At 41.9% G+C, this 13777-nt stretch overlaps 1 protein-coding gene across 1 annotated transcript in view; it reads right to left on the bottom strand.

Moving 5' to 3' along the window:
* Window positions 1-13439, bottom strand: part of OXCT1 (3-oxoacid CoA-transferase 1) — a 137000-nt gene extending 123561 nt beyond the window's left edge. Inside the window, exons 1-3 of the mRNA XM_003981437.6 lie at window positions 13170-13439; window positions 4173-4281; window positions 3002-3092 (exon numbers count right to left, since the gene is read on the bottom strand). Coding sequence (XP_003981486.3) covers window positions 3002-3092; window positions 4173-4281; window positions 13170-13247 — 278 coding nt within the window. The 5' untranslated portion in view covers window positions 13248-13439. The remainder of the gene's footprint in view (window positions 1-3001; window positions 3093-4172; window positions 4282-13169) is intronic.
* Between the last annotated feature and the right edge of the window lie 338 nt (window positions 13440-13777).

Below are 13777 nucleotides of genomic sequence, written 5' to 3'. Positions count from 1 at the left end.
ACAAAACATTAGTTTATGACACAGTTATATGGAACAAGTGAACATTCCCTTCCATGAGCCAAGCAGAGAAGTTCAAGTATACATCCCAGGAAGTGGTTAGCCCTTCCCAGACAAAATAGTCAAATCTTAGAGGAATGCTTATAATCAGACAAGATGGCACATTCTCTCTCCATTGAGCCCTACAAAGCTGCAGCTGCCTCAACAAATAATAAAGTGGCCACTGTGAAGGAGCCACCTACTTTTACTTTCTGGTTCAAAATCACTGGTGCAGAAACAGAAATTTTATTTAGAGTGAAAAACTGCTCATTGGGCCCTCACAGAGTTCCTATACCTGACTACTATAATACCACATATAAGCAACAGTATTATAACCACAAGCACAGGGGCATATATATCTTCAGATAGTATTTACTCGGCTTCTGCACGTAAGCTGGACTGTCCTTGGAGTTGTCTAAATCCCCACCCGCGAGAAGTGTAATCTAAAATAATCGTCATGGGGTACCTGGGTGGCTCAGTTAAGCATCCCACTCTTTTTTTTAATACACAAAATTTATTGTCAAATTGGTTTCCATACAACACCCAGTGCTCATCCCAAAAGATGCCCTCTTCAATGCCCATCACCCACCCTCCCACCCCCCATCAATCCTCAGTTTATTTTCAGTTTTTAACAGTCTCTTATGCTTTGGCTCTCTCCCACTCTAACCTCTTTTTTTTTTTTCCTTCCCCTCCCCCATGGGTTCCTGTTAAGTTTCTCAGGATCCACATAAGAGTGAAACCATATGGTATCTGTCTTTCTCTGTATGGCTTATTTCACTTAGCATCACACTCTCCAGTTCCATCTACGTTGCTACAAAGGGCCATGTTTCATTCAAGCATCCCACTCTTGATTTTGGCTCAGGTCACCATCTCACAAGGCTGCTTGGGATTCTGTCTCTGTCTGTGTCTCTCTGTTCCCTCCACTCATGCTCGTGCACATGCCCTCCTTCTCTCTATCTCTCAGAATAAACTTAAAAAAAATAATAATAAAATAATCTTGTCGTGAGGAAATGAGTGTGATTAATATAACACACCTAATCTTCCCTTACTTTTGAATTGGCTGATATATAGTTTATTGTAAAACTTTTTGCTCATACAGGCTTGTAATTCATATATCAAAGTCTTTTAAAAAATAATGAAAAGCATGTTTTCAATTTTTCCTACCTTCCTAATCAATCCATATTAAAGTACTGATTCATCTAAGTGATCATGAGGGGGAAAGTTTATCTCATCAAGACTAACAGTTAATGCTACATACCAAGGGAGGTAAGTGGTACCTCATGGCAACAGGTCCCTTTCATAACTAAAAACAAAATAAAAACAATCAGGAGTCCTGACCTTTGAAAGACTTCCAATGTGGGCAGATCCTTCCATAAAAAGCCTTTTTCTAAATGAGAGAGAAGTTATTACTTCTAAGTTCTCTCCATTTACTCAACATTTCAAACTATCTTTGGTTCTCCAACAGAGCAATGCTAAGTTTTCCTTATTTGTCTGACTCTAATGGCCAAAACAAAGCCCTCGTTGCCATAGGCCTCTAGGATTTAAACCCACCTAACTGAGAGAATCAACTGCCAATGAGGATATGCAAAGTGCCTTCTTCATGTTCAAGATTTGTGTGGTTATCAGTACTTACTCTGCATCAAGAATTTACACTGATTTATACCATTTCTTGTAAGCACTGAGCTAGCTGGAACACCCAACAAAGTACTGATAGTCAAAAGTATTTTAATAAGTACAAAGTAAGTTGACAGGGCATGGGATGGGTTTAAGAAATATCAAGTGATCATGAACAAGTCACTTCCCTATTTACAAATGAGTTTCCTCTGTTAAATGAGGGAACTAGAACAGATAACCTCTACAAACCCATCCAGTTCCAGCACTTAGTGACTCTGCCTCAGGCTCAGCATAGTAGGGAAGAAAAAAACTACTTTAAGCAAAAGATCAGTCTGTAATATACCTCAGGGAATAAATACAATTCAGTATACAAAGAAATAAATGCTAGAAGTCTCCAAAGGAACCCGGAAAGGGGCAAAATCAGTAAGTCTAGAGAAGTTCTTTAATTGGATAAGGTTTCTTTGAGGATGTACAACCTGAGTTGGATCCTGAAAAATGGGAAAGATGTGGATATGCAGAGAAAAGGTGGGAGAACCTTCTAGATGAAAACAAGAGCATAAATAAACTCAGCAAAGAAAACATGAGCACAAATGTAGGATCTGTCTCCTGTCTTAAACAATTGGTACAATTTATTCTAAATTGCATTTATGGTACTAGGCTAAACTGCAAATTTAGTTAATTTTTCAGTTTTTTTCTTCCAAGTCTTTCACTGTTGAAAGAAAACTGATAACTTATCGCTTTATATAAAAATACTTTTTTTCTTCATAACATATCTTAATGTGCATGCCATTATTAAAATGTGATGGCTTATTGTTGACCACTTTGATTGAGACCCTACTGTCTTAAGTGCTGGCTGCGTATCCTCCTCCCTCTACCAAGACCAGCAACATTTTTAATGATTAATGATAACCTTACGTATCATCTAGAATATGGTATAACCAAAGGAAAGACTTGAAACATATTTCAAACGGCTTGAAATCTTCCACTATACAGAATGATCTATAATAACAAAATATAAAGGGACATCTCTGAATTATAAAATGAAAGATTCAATTTGAAAATACATATCTTAACTTTAATAATATATTTGAAATTTAGAAAAATAAAAGCACATCAGATTAAGAGACACATTTATCCAAGTCTGCTTTACTTATGATTATGAAGAATGGTACCAAAAACATTTGAAGAAATGTAACCTCTAACTCTTGAGCTTGTTAAAAACTATCTTTTGATACTTGAGCATGTTGCTCATAAAATGAGGAAAATTTTCATTTCATTCTTAAACTTTGTATAAATATTATAGAGAACTGTCATTTGTTCCAAGCCAATTGTTTTAAAAATGCACACTTACCCTGCATTGTTGCTGACTGCAGTCAGCCCTTTTACTCCAGTCTTTAGTAAAGCTCCTATAAGGTTCTCTGGAATCCCACATAACCCAAAACCTATAGTAAGTGAAAAAGACAAATGATTTGTGAAGAGGATAATGTTCTTTCGGAGAAATCTACATGTTACTCTTTTCCCTTAAAAAAGAAAAAAAAATGCAAAGCACATTATTAGATCTACTAAGTGAAATATAGACATATCTCAGCAACTCAATAAACGGCTACACAGCTGTATCCAAATGTTCTGGACCATTGTGTAGCACCAGACATCACCGTCAAATCTTTGAACCTTAAGAATAAAGACAAATGCAACCTGCTAATATGGTTACACGATGGTTACATATTGCATATCTTATACTTTACTGCATATCTAGAGTTTAGAATTCAACCTTTATGTAGCTACTTATTCAAGCATGTTTGTTTTATATGCCTCAGTAGAGTTTTGCAGAATCAGAAGCCTAGACTAATGACTTTTACTTCTTTGTATCTTCCACAATTTGTCAAATAGTATTAGGTTTAAAATGGACATTCAATGACTGATCAGTTGAATGGATGAATGAAGAGCAGCCCTAAAAATAAGGCTAGCCTACGACCAAGGCCTAGAAATTAAAAAAAAAAAAAAATCACAAGAATCAGGCAGCAAGTTTAATGAGTGTGAGACCGTGGTTCCAAAAGACATTCCAAGCAAGGTGAAGCAATAGAACTCAGAGGCCTCAATAATAGATAGGTGCATTTATGCTTTCTATCTCCTAAAATGAGGAATAACGAAAGGAGTGGCTAGCTAAGGGATGACGAGATCAATGCAGATGTTTTAAGTTAAACAGAATTCCAAAGGATCTAGGAATGTTTTCAAAGCTACTAATAAGACATCCGTTTTAAGCTTCAGCTTTTCAAAATAATAGAAAAAGAAACACAAAAAGAAATAAAACGTACAACATTAAGTACTATAACTTAATAAACCTTTAACTAATAATTACATAACATGCTGAATTTATTATGAATAATAAAAATAAAATAATGAATTAATAATAAAATAATTGGCATTTTTAATCTACATAGCTTTGCCACTTTGATTTCCCTGCTTTGCTACAAACATAAGAATGTTACCATCACAAAAAGGAAAACAATACTATTACTCACCACCAACCAGAATCGTTGCACCATCAGGAATGTCTTTTACAGCTTCCACTGGATCTGTATAAAATTTGGTATGGCGTTGTGTACTGGTTGAAAAGTAGCCAACACATCCCTAAAATATTTTTAAAAATTTTTAAGTGAATAATCATTTAGAGACATATCTTTGCATACACATTCACTTTTTATATATGCAATGATAATTTCACTATCTGCTCTTTGAAAGAAAGAGTGGGGCTGCAAATAATTCACTGTAAGAGTAGAAAGGACATACCCTATCCACACACTATCAACAGACTTCCCTTGTGATCATGATGGATGCATCCCATTATATAAAGGAAAATTCTGTGTCATTTGTGGCCACCCAAAACACTGAAAGTTGATAGCCCATACACTGGGACTCAGATTCACAATAATGATGTCATCAAGCATCAGTTTCTGATAGTGAGCTACCTTCCATTCGGTCAACAAATATTCATTGAGAGCTTACTATGTGCCAACTACTATGGTGCTTACTTCCATCCAGTAAATGCTAAGACATGACTGCTGCCCTGGAGATCAGGTATGGTATAACCCATATACAAATACGTAGTTGGGCCCTGACCCAGTCTTAGGTCAGCGAATGCCTCCTAAGAGGACAAGTAATGACCAGCACACAAAAAGATCCATCCCCCTATGGTGCTTGGAGTTTATAGATGCTGCAAAAAATATGAGACTATGACCTATGAGGGAGGCGTGCCTAGTCTTACCACAGTGATCTATTCGGTGCAAAGCGGGTTATCTAGTGAATATTCACAATCAGTTTTAAACGGTTTCTCTCTTTATGCTTCATACACAGTATGGACAGGAGAAAAATCAGAGTTCACTGTGTTGTAATCGTTCATAATCAATGTCACTTATCCTTTATTTCTTATTATACATTCAACCTGAAAAGAGAAGGAGTAAAGAGCATGGCTCTTGACTCCTCATATGCTGCCATGTTAAAAGGTCCATAAGTGTTGTAAACTCACACACACTGCCTTACCAGTCTTTGACAGACGACCTATGGAGTCAAGGTAATGGCATTAGTAAGTTTCTAGCATTCTTTTCTTCCTCTATAAACTTCTTTCATAAAACGTGTCAATTACTACAAACGCCTATTGCCTTTAAGAGAACTATTACTGAAAGCCAAATAATATCTGCAAAGGTTACGCAGATGACTTTTGTCCCTTTAAATTCAACCTTCAGCCAGGTCAGGCAAACACAGGGGGTGCGACCTGGCACACCACCCAAATGCCAAAAATAAAAGGAGGCAGAGCTAGAAAGGAAATAGGCTGAGCTGCAGACAGACAGCTTACTTCTCTGTCCCATCCTCAGCAGCAAGGATTTATTGGATTCTATTTGAACACCGAATATTTTTTTTTAATCCTGGAAATGAAAAGTTCAATAGCCTCAATAAAGAGGCCAACAGATGAATCACAAAATAAAGTTAAGAATGTCTCCTTGAAAATAGAAAAAAGAAAAAGACACAGGTATTCTAATCCCACCAATTCTATTTACAGGTCAAGTTTCTGAAGCTGAGTAAGATTTTGTAATTGTAATGTACCCAACACTGTGTTACAGCAAGACCAGATCCCAGGTTTTGGCCTTCATCACAGAGTCCTTCTACCACAATATGCTCCTTTCCCTGTTTTTTAAAAGCCCTAATCTTACTCTATTTCATTATTTAGAGACAACAAATCATTATGAATACCCTATTTTTTCACGAGGAACTCTACTGTCATTATCTTCACTAAACAGTGAAGGACAAGTCAAGTCATTGCTCTGTACACCTTAAACTTAGTGTTGTTTGTCCATTATATCTCAGTAAAATTGGGGAAAAAGTGTAAAAACATGAAATATATAAATTAATGCTAATCCTATCTCTTACCAAAAAAAAAAAAAAAGTGGGGGTGCTGGTGAAGAGTCAGGGCCTCAGCAGGAGGAGGAGGAAGAAAATAAAAGAATTCATCTACACCTAAGCAGTCTAGGGGAGAGGTCACCCTGAACTACTTATCTATAGACTAAGAAACATGAATCTTATAGAGAGGAAGTCAAAAGAAAAGTCATTTCTCCTACAGATCCAGGACACTTTTGGGGTTCACAACGAGAAACAAAAGATAAACAGACTTGACAGGTCTTCTGTTCCTCTGTTTCAGCTGATAACTAGTATCTTCATTAGTCAGAAATTATTGAAACACTTGCCCCACACCTTGAAAATAAATACCTCAGAAGTATTTTAGAAAAGACTCATGTGTCTCACATTTATCCAGATAATGAAAAGCTAAACACAAATAGATGCTCAATGTTTGCAGGGAATGGGAGAATGGCTCAATATACTTAAGAATTTATGTCCAACTTTGTTTTTTTCATTTTTCACACATTCGGTGAATGTTTGTTGACTTTTGCTATCTGTTACATTGACAGTTGATATCTACTTGCTGAGAAATCAATAGCGTGGCTTAATGGGCCACACTCCAGTAATCCCGGGGCCAAAAATACCCTTGTTTCAAATTCCAGTTCAACCACAATTGCATGACACTGAGAAAATTGCAAAATCGGGGGGGGGGGGGGATTTTAAATTTACAAAAGGATGACAGTTGTTTCTCAAGGATACAGTGAGGATTAAGTAATGGTATAGCAGAAACACTCAGCCCTGGCCTCAGTCCTGGGCTTGGACTACAGAAGATACCCTGGGGATGTTTGCTTCTTTCGGAGAAGATTAACTTGTCATTGATTGGAGTTTAGTTCTCATTTAAAATTTTTTTTTAAGTTTATCTATTTTTGAAAGAGAGATTGGGGGGGGGGGGAGCCGGGGGGACAGAGACAGAGAGGGAAACACAGAATCCGAAGCAGGCTCCAGGCTCTGAGCTGTCAGCACAGAGCCCGACGCAGGGCTCGAACTCATGAACCGTCATGAGATCATGACCTGAGCTGAAGTCAGACGCTTAGCCGACTGAGCCACCCAGGCACCCCAGTTTTCATTTTCAACCTCCCTGCTGTACCCTACTCATACACACATGAATGTACATATTACTGATTTGACAAATAATTTTTTTAGCATGACCCATGCTAGAGCAAATTAATCCACACCATTTTTGTTGAGGGTTTGAAAAATGGGTCCTAGCTTTAAGATTACTTGAACACGAGGGGCGCCTGGGTGGCGCAGTCGGTTAAGCGTCCGACTTCAGCCAGGTCACGATCTCGCGGTCCGTGAGTTTGAGCCCCGCGTCAGGCTCTGGGCTGATGGCTCGGAGCCTGGAGCCTGTTTCCGATTCTGTGTCTCCCTCTCTCTCTGCCCCTCCCCCATTCATGCTCTGTCTCTCTCTGTCCCAAAAATAAATAAACGTTGAAAAAAAAAAGAAATTAAGAAAAAAAAAAAAAGATTACTTGAACACGTTTATTTTATTTGTAGTCAAATTTGCCATTCTAAGTATTCAAAGATTACCAGGCAAGCTAGAAGCATGCATGCAGGTAGGGAGGCAAAGAGGAAGCACGGTGTCTGAAACCAGTTGCACCAGAATGTTTCCTGTGTATCTTTAAGGCTTCAAGTCTTTGGGGGGGGGGGGGGGCAGCATCCTAGGGAAAGCCTCTGGGTTTGTTTTCTGAACAGGCTTTCTCCCTGTCCACATTCTCTCCCATACCCCCAGCCTTTGGGAGTCAAGGAGCATCACTGCTAACACCCTCTAAGACTAAGCAGGAGAGGTGCCTTTTTTCTTAGGTAACTGAATTCAAAGTGCAGCTCTATGCTGCTCATAAATTGACATGTCTTCTAAAATGCTAGAACAATGAGGTAAAAAGACCCAAGTACCATCTGCTAATAGCCTTCAAATTTGCAGAGGTTACCAAAAGAACAAAGAGTGATGAACTGTTCAGCTTCAACATCTATTTATTCTGAGGATAATTTTTTTCACCAAGGTCTTCTTTTATATTCACCTAGTGTATTTCATTTTGCTTTTCCACTCTCCCACCTTCTGAAAAATTTCACTTTATGTTGCCACTAGTTTCTGCTATTAACTACTGGAGGAAGGAAATAAAAATGACTGTACCGCAAAAGATCAAAGTACTGAAGTGCAAGAAATAATCAAAATGCTTACACTGCAAATTTTTTTCTATTTAATCTATTTGTCTTTTTAAAATCCTCTCCATCATCACTCTTTGTCCTCTGGTTCAAATTCTTGCATTTAGAATCTGAAAACGGATTTCACAGTTGAGCCTAAATTTCATCTCATGACTTCCCAACTCAGAATCTCCTTCCTTTCTTACCACTTCTACCAATACTTCTTGTGCCTAAATTTCTTTTTTTCTTGTCATTCAATGCTCCAGAACCTCAAAAAAATGCACTTCATTTTGAATTCCTTTAAGGGAAACTCAACACAGCATATTGCTTTTTTATCTTTAAATTATCTTATCTTAATGATACGGAACTGTACACCCAGGTGATACTGACCTTGTCACCTTACAGTTAAATAAATCAGGACACAGGAAGACTGATACTGCCCACTTCAGTATGAAAGTTTGATCCACAGAAGTGGGGAACAGAAGTCATATGGAGAGAGATGAAGAGGACCCTATTGGAAGGAAAAGACAGTAATACGTGGGTGGCTAAACACACACACTTGGCAAGGAGCATAGAGTACCACGGCCAAGCAGAGGTGATGACGTGTTGAAATGCTTTAGTGCGTTTAGTGTGAAATGCTTTGATGATGGTCCATTACGGGACAAGTATCTGTCAAAAGGTAGAATGTTCACCTTAAACTAAACACTACCAGTTACACACTTATAACATGAATAAATAACTTGCAAGGAGGTCACAGGGAATTACTGACACTAGGCAATTCTCTAAATCAGGAGCATCCTGTTTCTGAGGGAACATACATGTTCTATTCCAATGATGGATTGATGCCCAGCACTTTAAAGGAGCACAGGTGAAGGAGTGAGTGATGCATTCTGCCTGGTATATCAGAAAGCACGAGGAGCTTGCCAAGAGTTAAAATACTAATGAGGATGGGGAATCCAGAAAGAGAAGAAGCAGGAGTAAAGGCATGGAGATATAAGGCTCTCACTGTGTTTGCTCAAGGACATGTGGGATCAGGTCCCATGGAGAGAAGCTTGTGAAGATAAGGCTAGAAAAGGAGACTGAGACAGGTTGTGGAAGACTTTAAGGACCATACTAGAATTTCAACTTCATCCTTCAATGAGGAAGGGACAGCAGAGCTTTTGAAACCCAGATGTCACAACTCCTATAAAGCCTGAGACATGAAAGTGGCAGAGGAAATCATTCTTTCATTCACCCATTTGATCAAAAAAATATCCATTTTGCATCAAACATACTAAATACTGGAATACAGGATTAAACAGAAAACTACTCAGGGGGCACCTGGGTGGCTCAGATGGGTAAGCACCTGGCTCTTGGTTTTGGCTCAGGTCATTATCTCATGGTTCATGGGTTTAAGCCCCACATTGGGCTCTGAGATGACAGTATGGAGCCTGCTTGGGACTGTCTCTCTCTCCCTCTCTCTGCCCCTCCCCCATGCTCTCTCTTTCTCTCAAAATAAATAAATCTTAAAAAAGAAAAAGAAAAAGAAAAAGAAAAAGAAAAAGAAAAAGAAAAAGAAAAAGAAAAAGAAAAAGAAAAAGAAAAAGAAAAAGAAAATACTCTGGCATAGTCCCTTCGCGGATGAAACTTATAAACTACTCAGGCTAATAGTCATTAAATAATTACAAAAACTTAAATACAACTGTAATATCCGATCAGGGAGCCGTAAGGAATAGATGGTTGCTGGGAAAGAGTACCAAGGACAGACCCACAGAAATTTCAGGAAAGGTACACACATGGCATCGCTTATCACCTGGAGGTGGAGGGAAGAGGGGAGGAAAGAAGGATCCCAAGACTTCTAGCTTACACACTGGATGGATACTGGTACGGTTAGCCATAATGAAAACAAAACAAAACAAAACAAGGGAGGAAAAAGCCACTTTGTGGCTGGGTCATTTTGGGTCAGAAAGAGCTTGAAGCACTAAGTGACATCCAGGTGGAGTTGACCAGCAAGTTGTACCAGGACTGCAGCTCAGGGGAGAATGGAATTGAAGGGAGATATGGGAAAAAATAAGTTCAAGAAAGAAAGGTAAATAAAGTATTAATGGTAGTTTGAGGACCTTTTTCTAGTAATAATTTTCCCCAGTAAATGGAAAATAGTATTAAATGCTCCCTCTAAAATAGTAATGGAGAAGAAAGATAACTTCAGATAGTCTATTCAAATCTAAGTCCATGCCAATGGCTCTGAAATGTAGTCCTCAGACCCAAAGCATCAACATCACCTGGAAACTCACTTATGCAAAGTGTACTTCAAGACCCACCCACCCGGCTGGACCCTGCAACCTCTCTGATAAAGCCTCCAGGCAATTCTGAGGCTCACTCAAGTTTGAGAGACTTGCCAAACACACACACAACACACACACCATCTCATTTGGGCTGTTGGTTATGTTTAGCAAAAAAGTTCTCAAGGTTACTATTTCTGTTTGTCCACAGAGTTCTTTCATCCATATATTAAACATGTATTGAGTGTCTATACTATGCCTGATAGTATGTAATGTTGAAAGAGATGGAGGGTGCCTGTGTGGTCATATCAGGTGAGCGACTGACTTCAACTCAGGTCATGATCTTGCGTTGGTGGGTTCGAGCCCCACATCGGGCCTCCCTGCTGTCATTGCAGAGCTCACTTTGGATCCTCTGTCTCCCTCTTCTGCCCTTCCCTGCTCATGCTCTCTCTTTCTCTCTCTCAAAAATAAATAAACATTTAAAAATTTTTTTAAAAAGTGTTGGAGAATAAGGTATACGATATTGTTCCTGACAACCAGAAACTTTCGTCTTGTTAAGCAGTCAACGTATACATTTGAAAAGTTAAACAAGCACCCAAGTGTTAAAGTTTAAGGGAAGTTAGAGATGAGAATTCAAGGACTAAATAATCGTAATGCCAAGTGCCAAGCCTGAAGAAACACCTGCATGCAGGCACTTGGATCTACGACAATCAAACTGGAAAGGAAGAAACTTTGGACCCTCATATGAATTTTTAATGAGGTACAGCCTCTAATTTTTTTTTTAATGTTGGTTTATTTATTTTGAGAGAGAGAGAGCCTGAGCAAGAGTAGAGGGAGAGGCACAGAGAATTCCAAGCAAGCTCTGATTTGTCAGCACGGAGCCCAAGGGAAGGGGAGGGGCAATCCTGATACCATGACACTGAGCTAAAATCAAGAGACAAGAGAGGCACCTGGGTGGCTCAGTTGGTTGAGTGTCTGACTTCTGCTCAGGTCATGATCTCACGGTCCACGAGTTCAAGCCCCACATGGGGCTCTGTGCGGATAGCTCAGAGCCTGGATCCTGCTCTGGATTACGTGTCTCCCTCTCCTCCAACTGCTCATGCTCTGTCTCTGTCTCAAAAATAAATAAACGTTAAAATTTAAAATAAAATAAAATCAAGAGACAAGAGTAGGAGGCTTAACTGCCTTAGACACCCAGGCGCCCCACAAAGCCTCTAATTTGTAACTGCCACCTGAGAAGAGGTTTGCTGGGCTTCAGAAGTGGTTTAACGCTATAACTAAATATGGAAAGTGAGTAAATTACACTTAGGCAAATAAGTAACTGGCTAAAGAGCAAATGTTTTTAACCTCCAGGCAGGGTATCAGTGTCCTGGCATGCATTAGTTTCAAAAGCACCTGCAGCAATGTGACTGAAGGTTACTCAAGTGCCCTTCTAATAATGCTTTATAAACCCAAAGCTACCTGCAATTACCAAAAAGCTTCCTTTCCTAAGAGGCATTTATGAGTAAAATGTTCCAGTTCTACATCACCCCCTAGCATTTACCTAAGAGGCTTAGTGGCCCCTGAGTTCACTGTTGTCAAGAGACTGGATTCGGGAAACAGTAATGGGGCGGGACAGTCTGTGAGTACACCGTGTGCAAGGTATGTTTTTCAAGTACAAAACTATCATTTAATACGCTACTAAGTTAAAAAGGTCCCTTTTCGTTGTTGTTCTCTTGCAAGGAAGAGGTTCCGCGGTTATGATGGTAGCGGAGATGCGCTACACGCCACTCACTTCTGGGCCAGTACTGGCCTCAGGGAACACGGAACACGAATTCCACCTGAGCTTGGGCTACATTTAGGGACAGAGCAAAGCAAAAAAAAAAAAAAAAAAAAAAACCTATCAACTATCAACTAACAATCGCCGCGAAGAGTGTCTCAGGATACCACTTGTTGGCGAATTGGCAGTAAGGGCGGAACAAGATTTTCTAAGGGTTTGAAAACGGAAATCCTCCAACGCGGATGCCGGCGCCCCCAGACCCCGCGCGAGCCACGGCGGGCCGGAGCGCTACAGGCTTCTCCGCTGGACAGGGAAGATGCCCAGGCGTGCGCTCCAGTCCGGGTTCCCTTTCCCACCGCCGCGGTGCTGTGCGGCGCAGCCAAAAAAGGGAAGACAGGGAGGGGACGGCATTCCACCTCCGAGACACCCGGCATCCGCCCCCTCCGCGGCCAACTCGTGCTAACCAGCCCTGGATTCTGGGCCTCTAGAGGCCCCCCAGCCCTCAAATCCCAGTGGGGGGTGCAAACCTGCCCCCTGCTGCCGTCACCCCTACCCCGCCGTAGACACGCGCGCCCTCCCGGTGCCCCCCTGAGGACCCGATTGTGCCCTGAAGGGCGTCTCGCCGCTGCCAAACGCCGTCCCGCCCGCTTGCAGCCCCTTGGCGCGCCTCTACGCCTGGTCTCGCCTGGCTCGGGGAATCGGCTGCAGAACCGCGCAAAGGCAGCCACCCGAAGGAGCAGAGAGGCAAGGCAGGCGTCGGTGCGTCTCGGTGCCTCTGGACCCGGCGCCACGGATGCTAACTCGTAGGTTGGACAGCGTGGGTGCGGGCAGGGGAGAGGACATGGGCACACGCGGGGTTTCGTCTGCTCTCTGGCGGAGCGTGGCCTTCTTCGCTTGCACTTTACCTTGGACCAGACGCCGCCGGAGCGGCAGGTGGAGGCGCAGCGCCAGGGCCAGGCGGAGAGGCGTTTGAGAGCCGCCATGTTCGGGGCTGGGCTGGGAGGAGACGGCGAGCTGCAGCGCGCGCGTGAATGTGTCGGAGCGCTGCCGGACGGTCGCCGCGTCAACGGGAAGGGAGCGAGAGGCAGGCGCGCGAGGGGCGGGCTGGAGGCTCGACCGCGCGTCGCTGACGTCCTCCTGCCTCCCGTGCCCTCTGAGGCTGCAAGTTTATAGAGACGCGAGGCTGGGAGGGGCCGGGCCGGGAGCGTAAGCCTGCGTTGCAAGCGCGGGTCGCGGGGGAAGTACCCCAGTCCTTCGGCCGCGGAGTCTTTTCCCAGCGCCCGCGGGTTCCGGGCAGCTGTGCCCCATGCACGCACTTGACCAGGCAGCCCCTTGTCGGCCTGTTAGCTTTGAGGAGGCGTGGGAGTCGGCCTTCGCCAAAGTCTTTGGTAATTGTTGGCCTAGCATTGGGGCAGCGCAGGGTCTCTCTCGGAGCCTGTTGCTTTTCCAAGTCAGTGTCTGACACGTGTGTGGGCGGCACGTGTGTGGGCTGCCCCCTCGAGGTCCCCTACAT

The sequence above is a fragment of the Felis catus genome, chromosome A1, assembly GCF_018350175.1.
Source record: "Felis catus isolate Fca126 chromosome A1, F.catus_Fca126_mat1.0, whole genome shotgun sequence".
Classification (NCBI taxonomy): Eukaryota; Metazoa; Chordata; class Mammalia; order Carnivora; family Felidae; genus Felis; species Felis catus.
The sequence above is the reverse complement of the archived record's forward strand: the minus strand, read 5'-3'. Positions and strand labels throughout refer to the sequence as shown.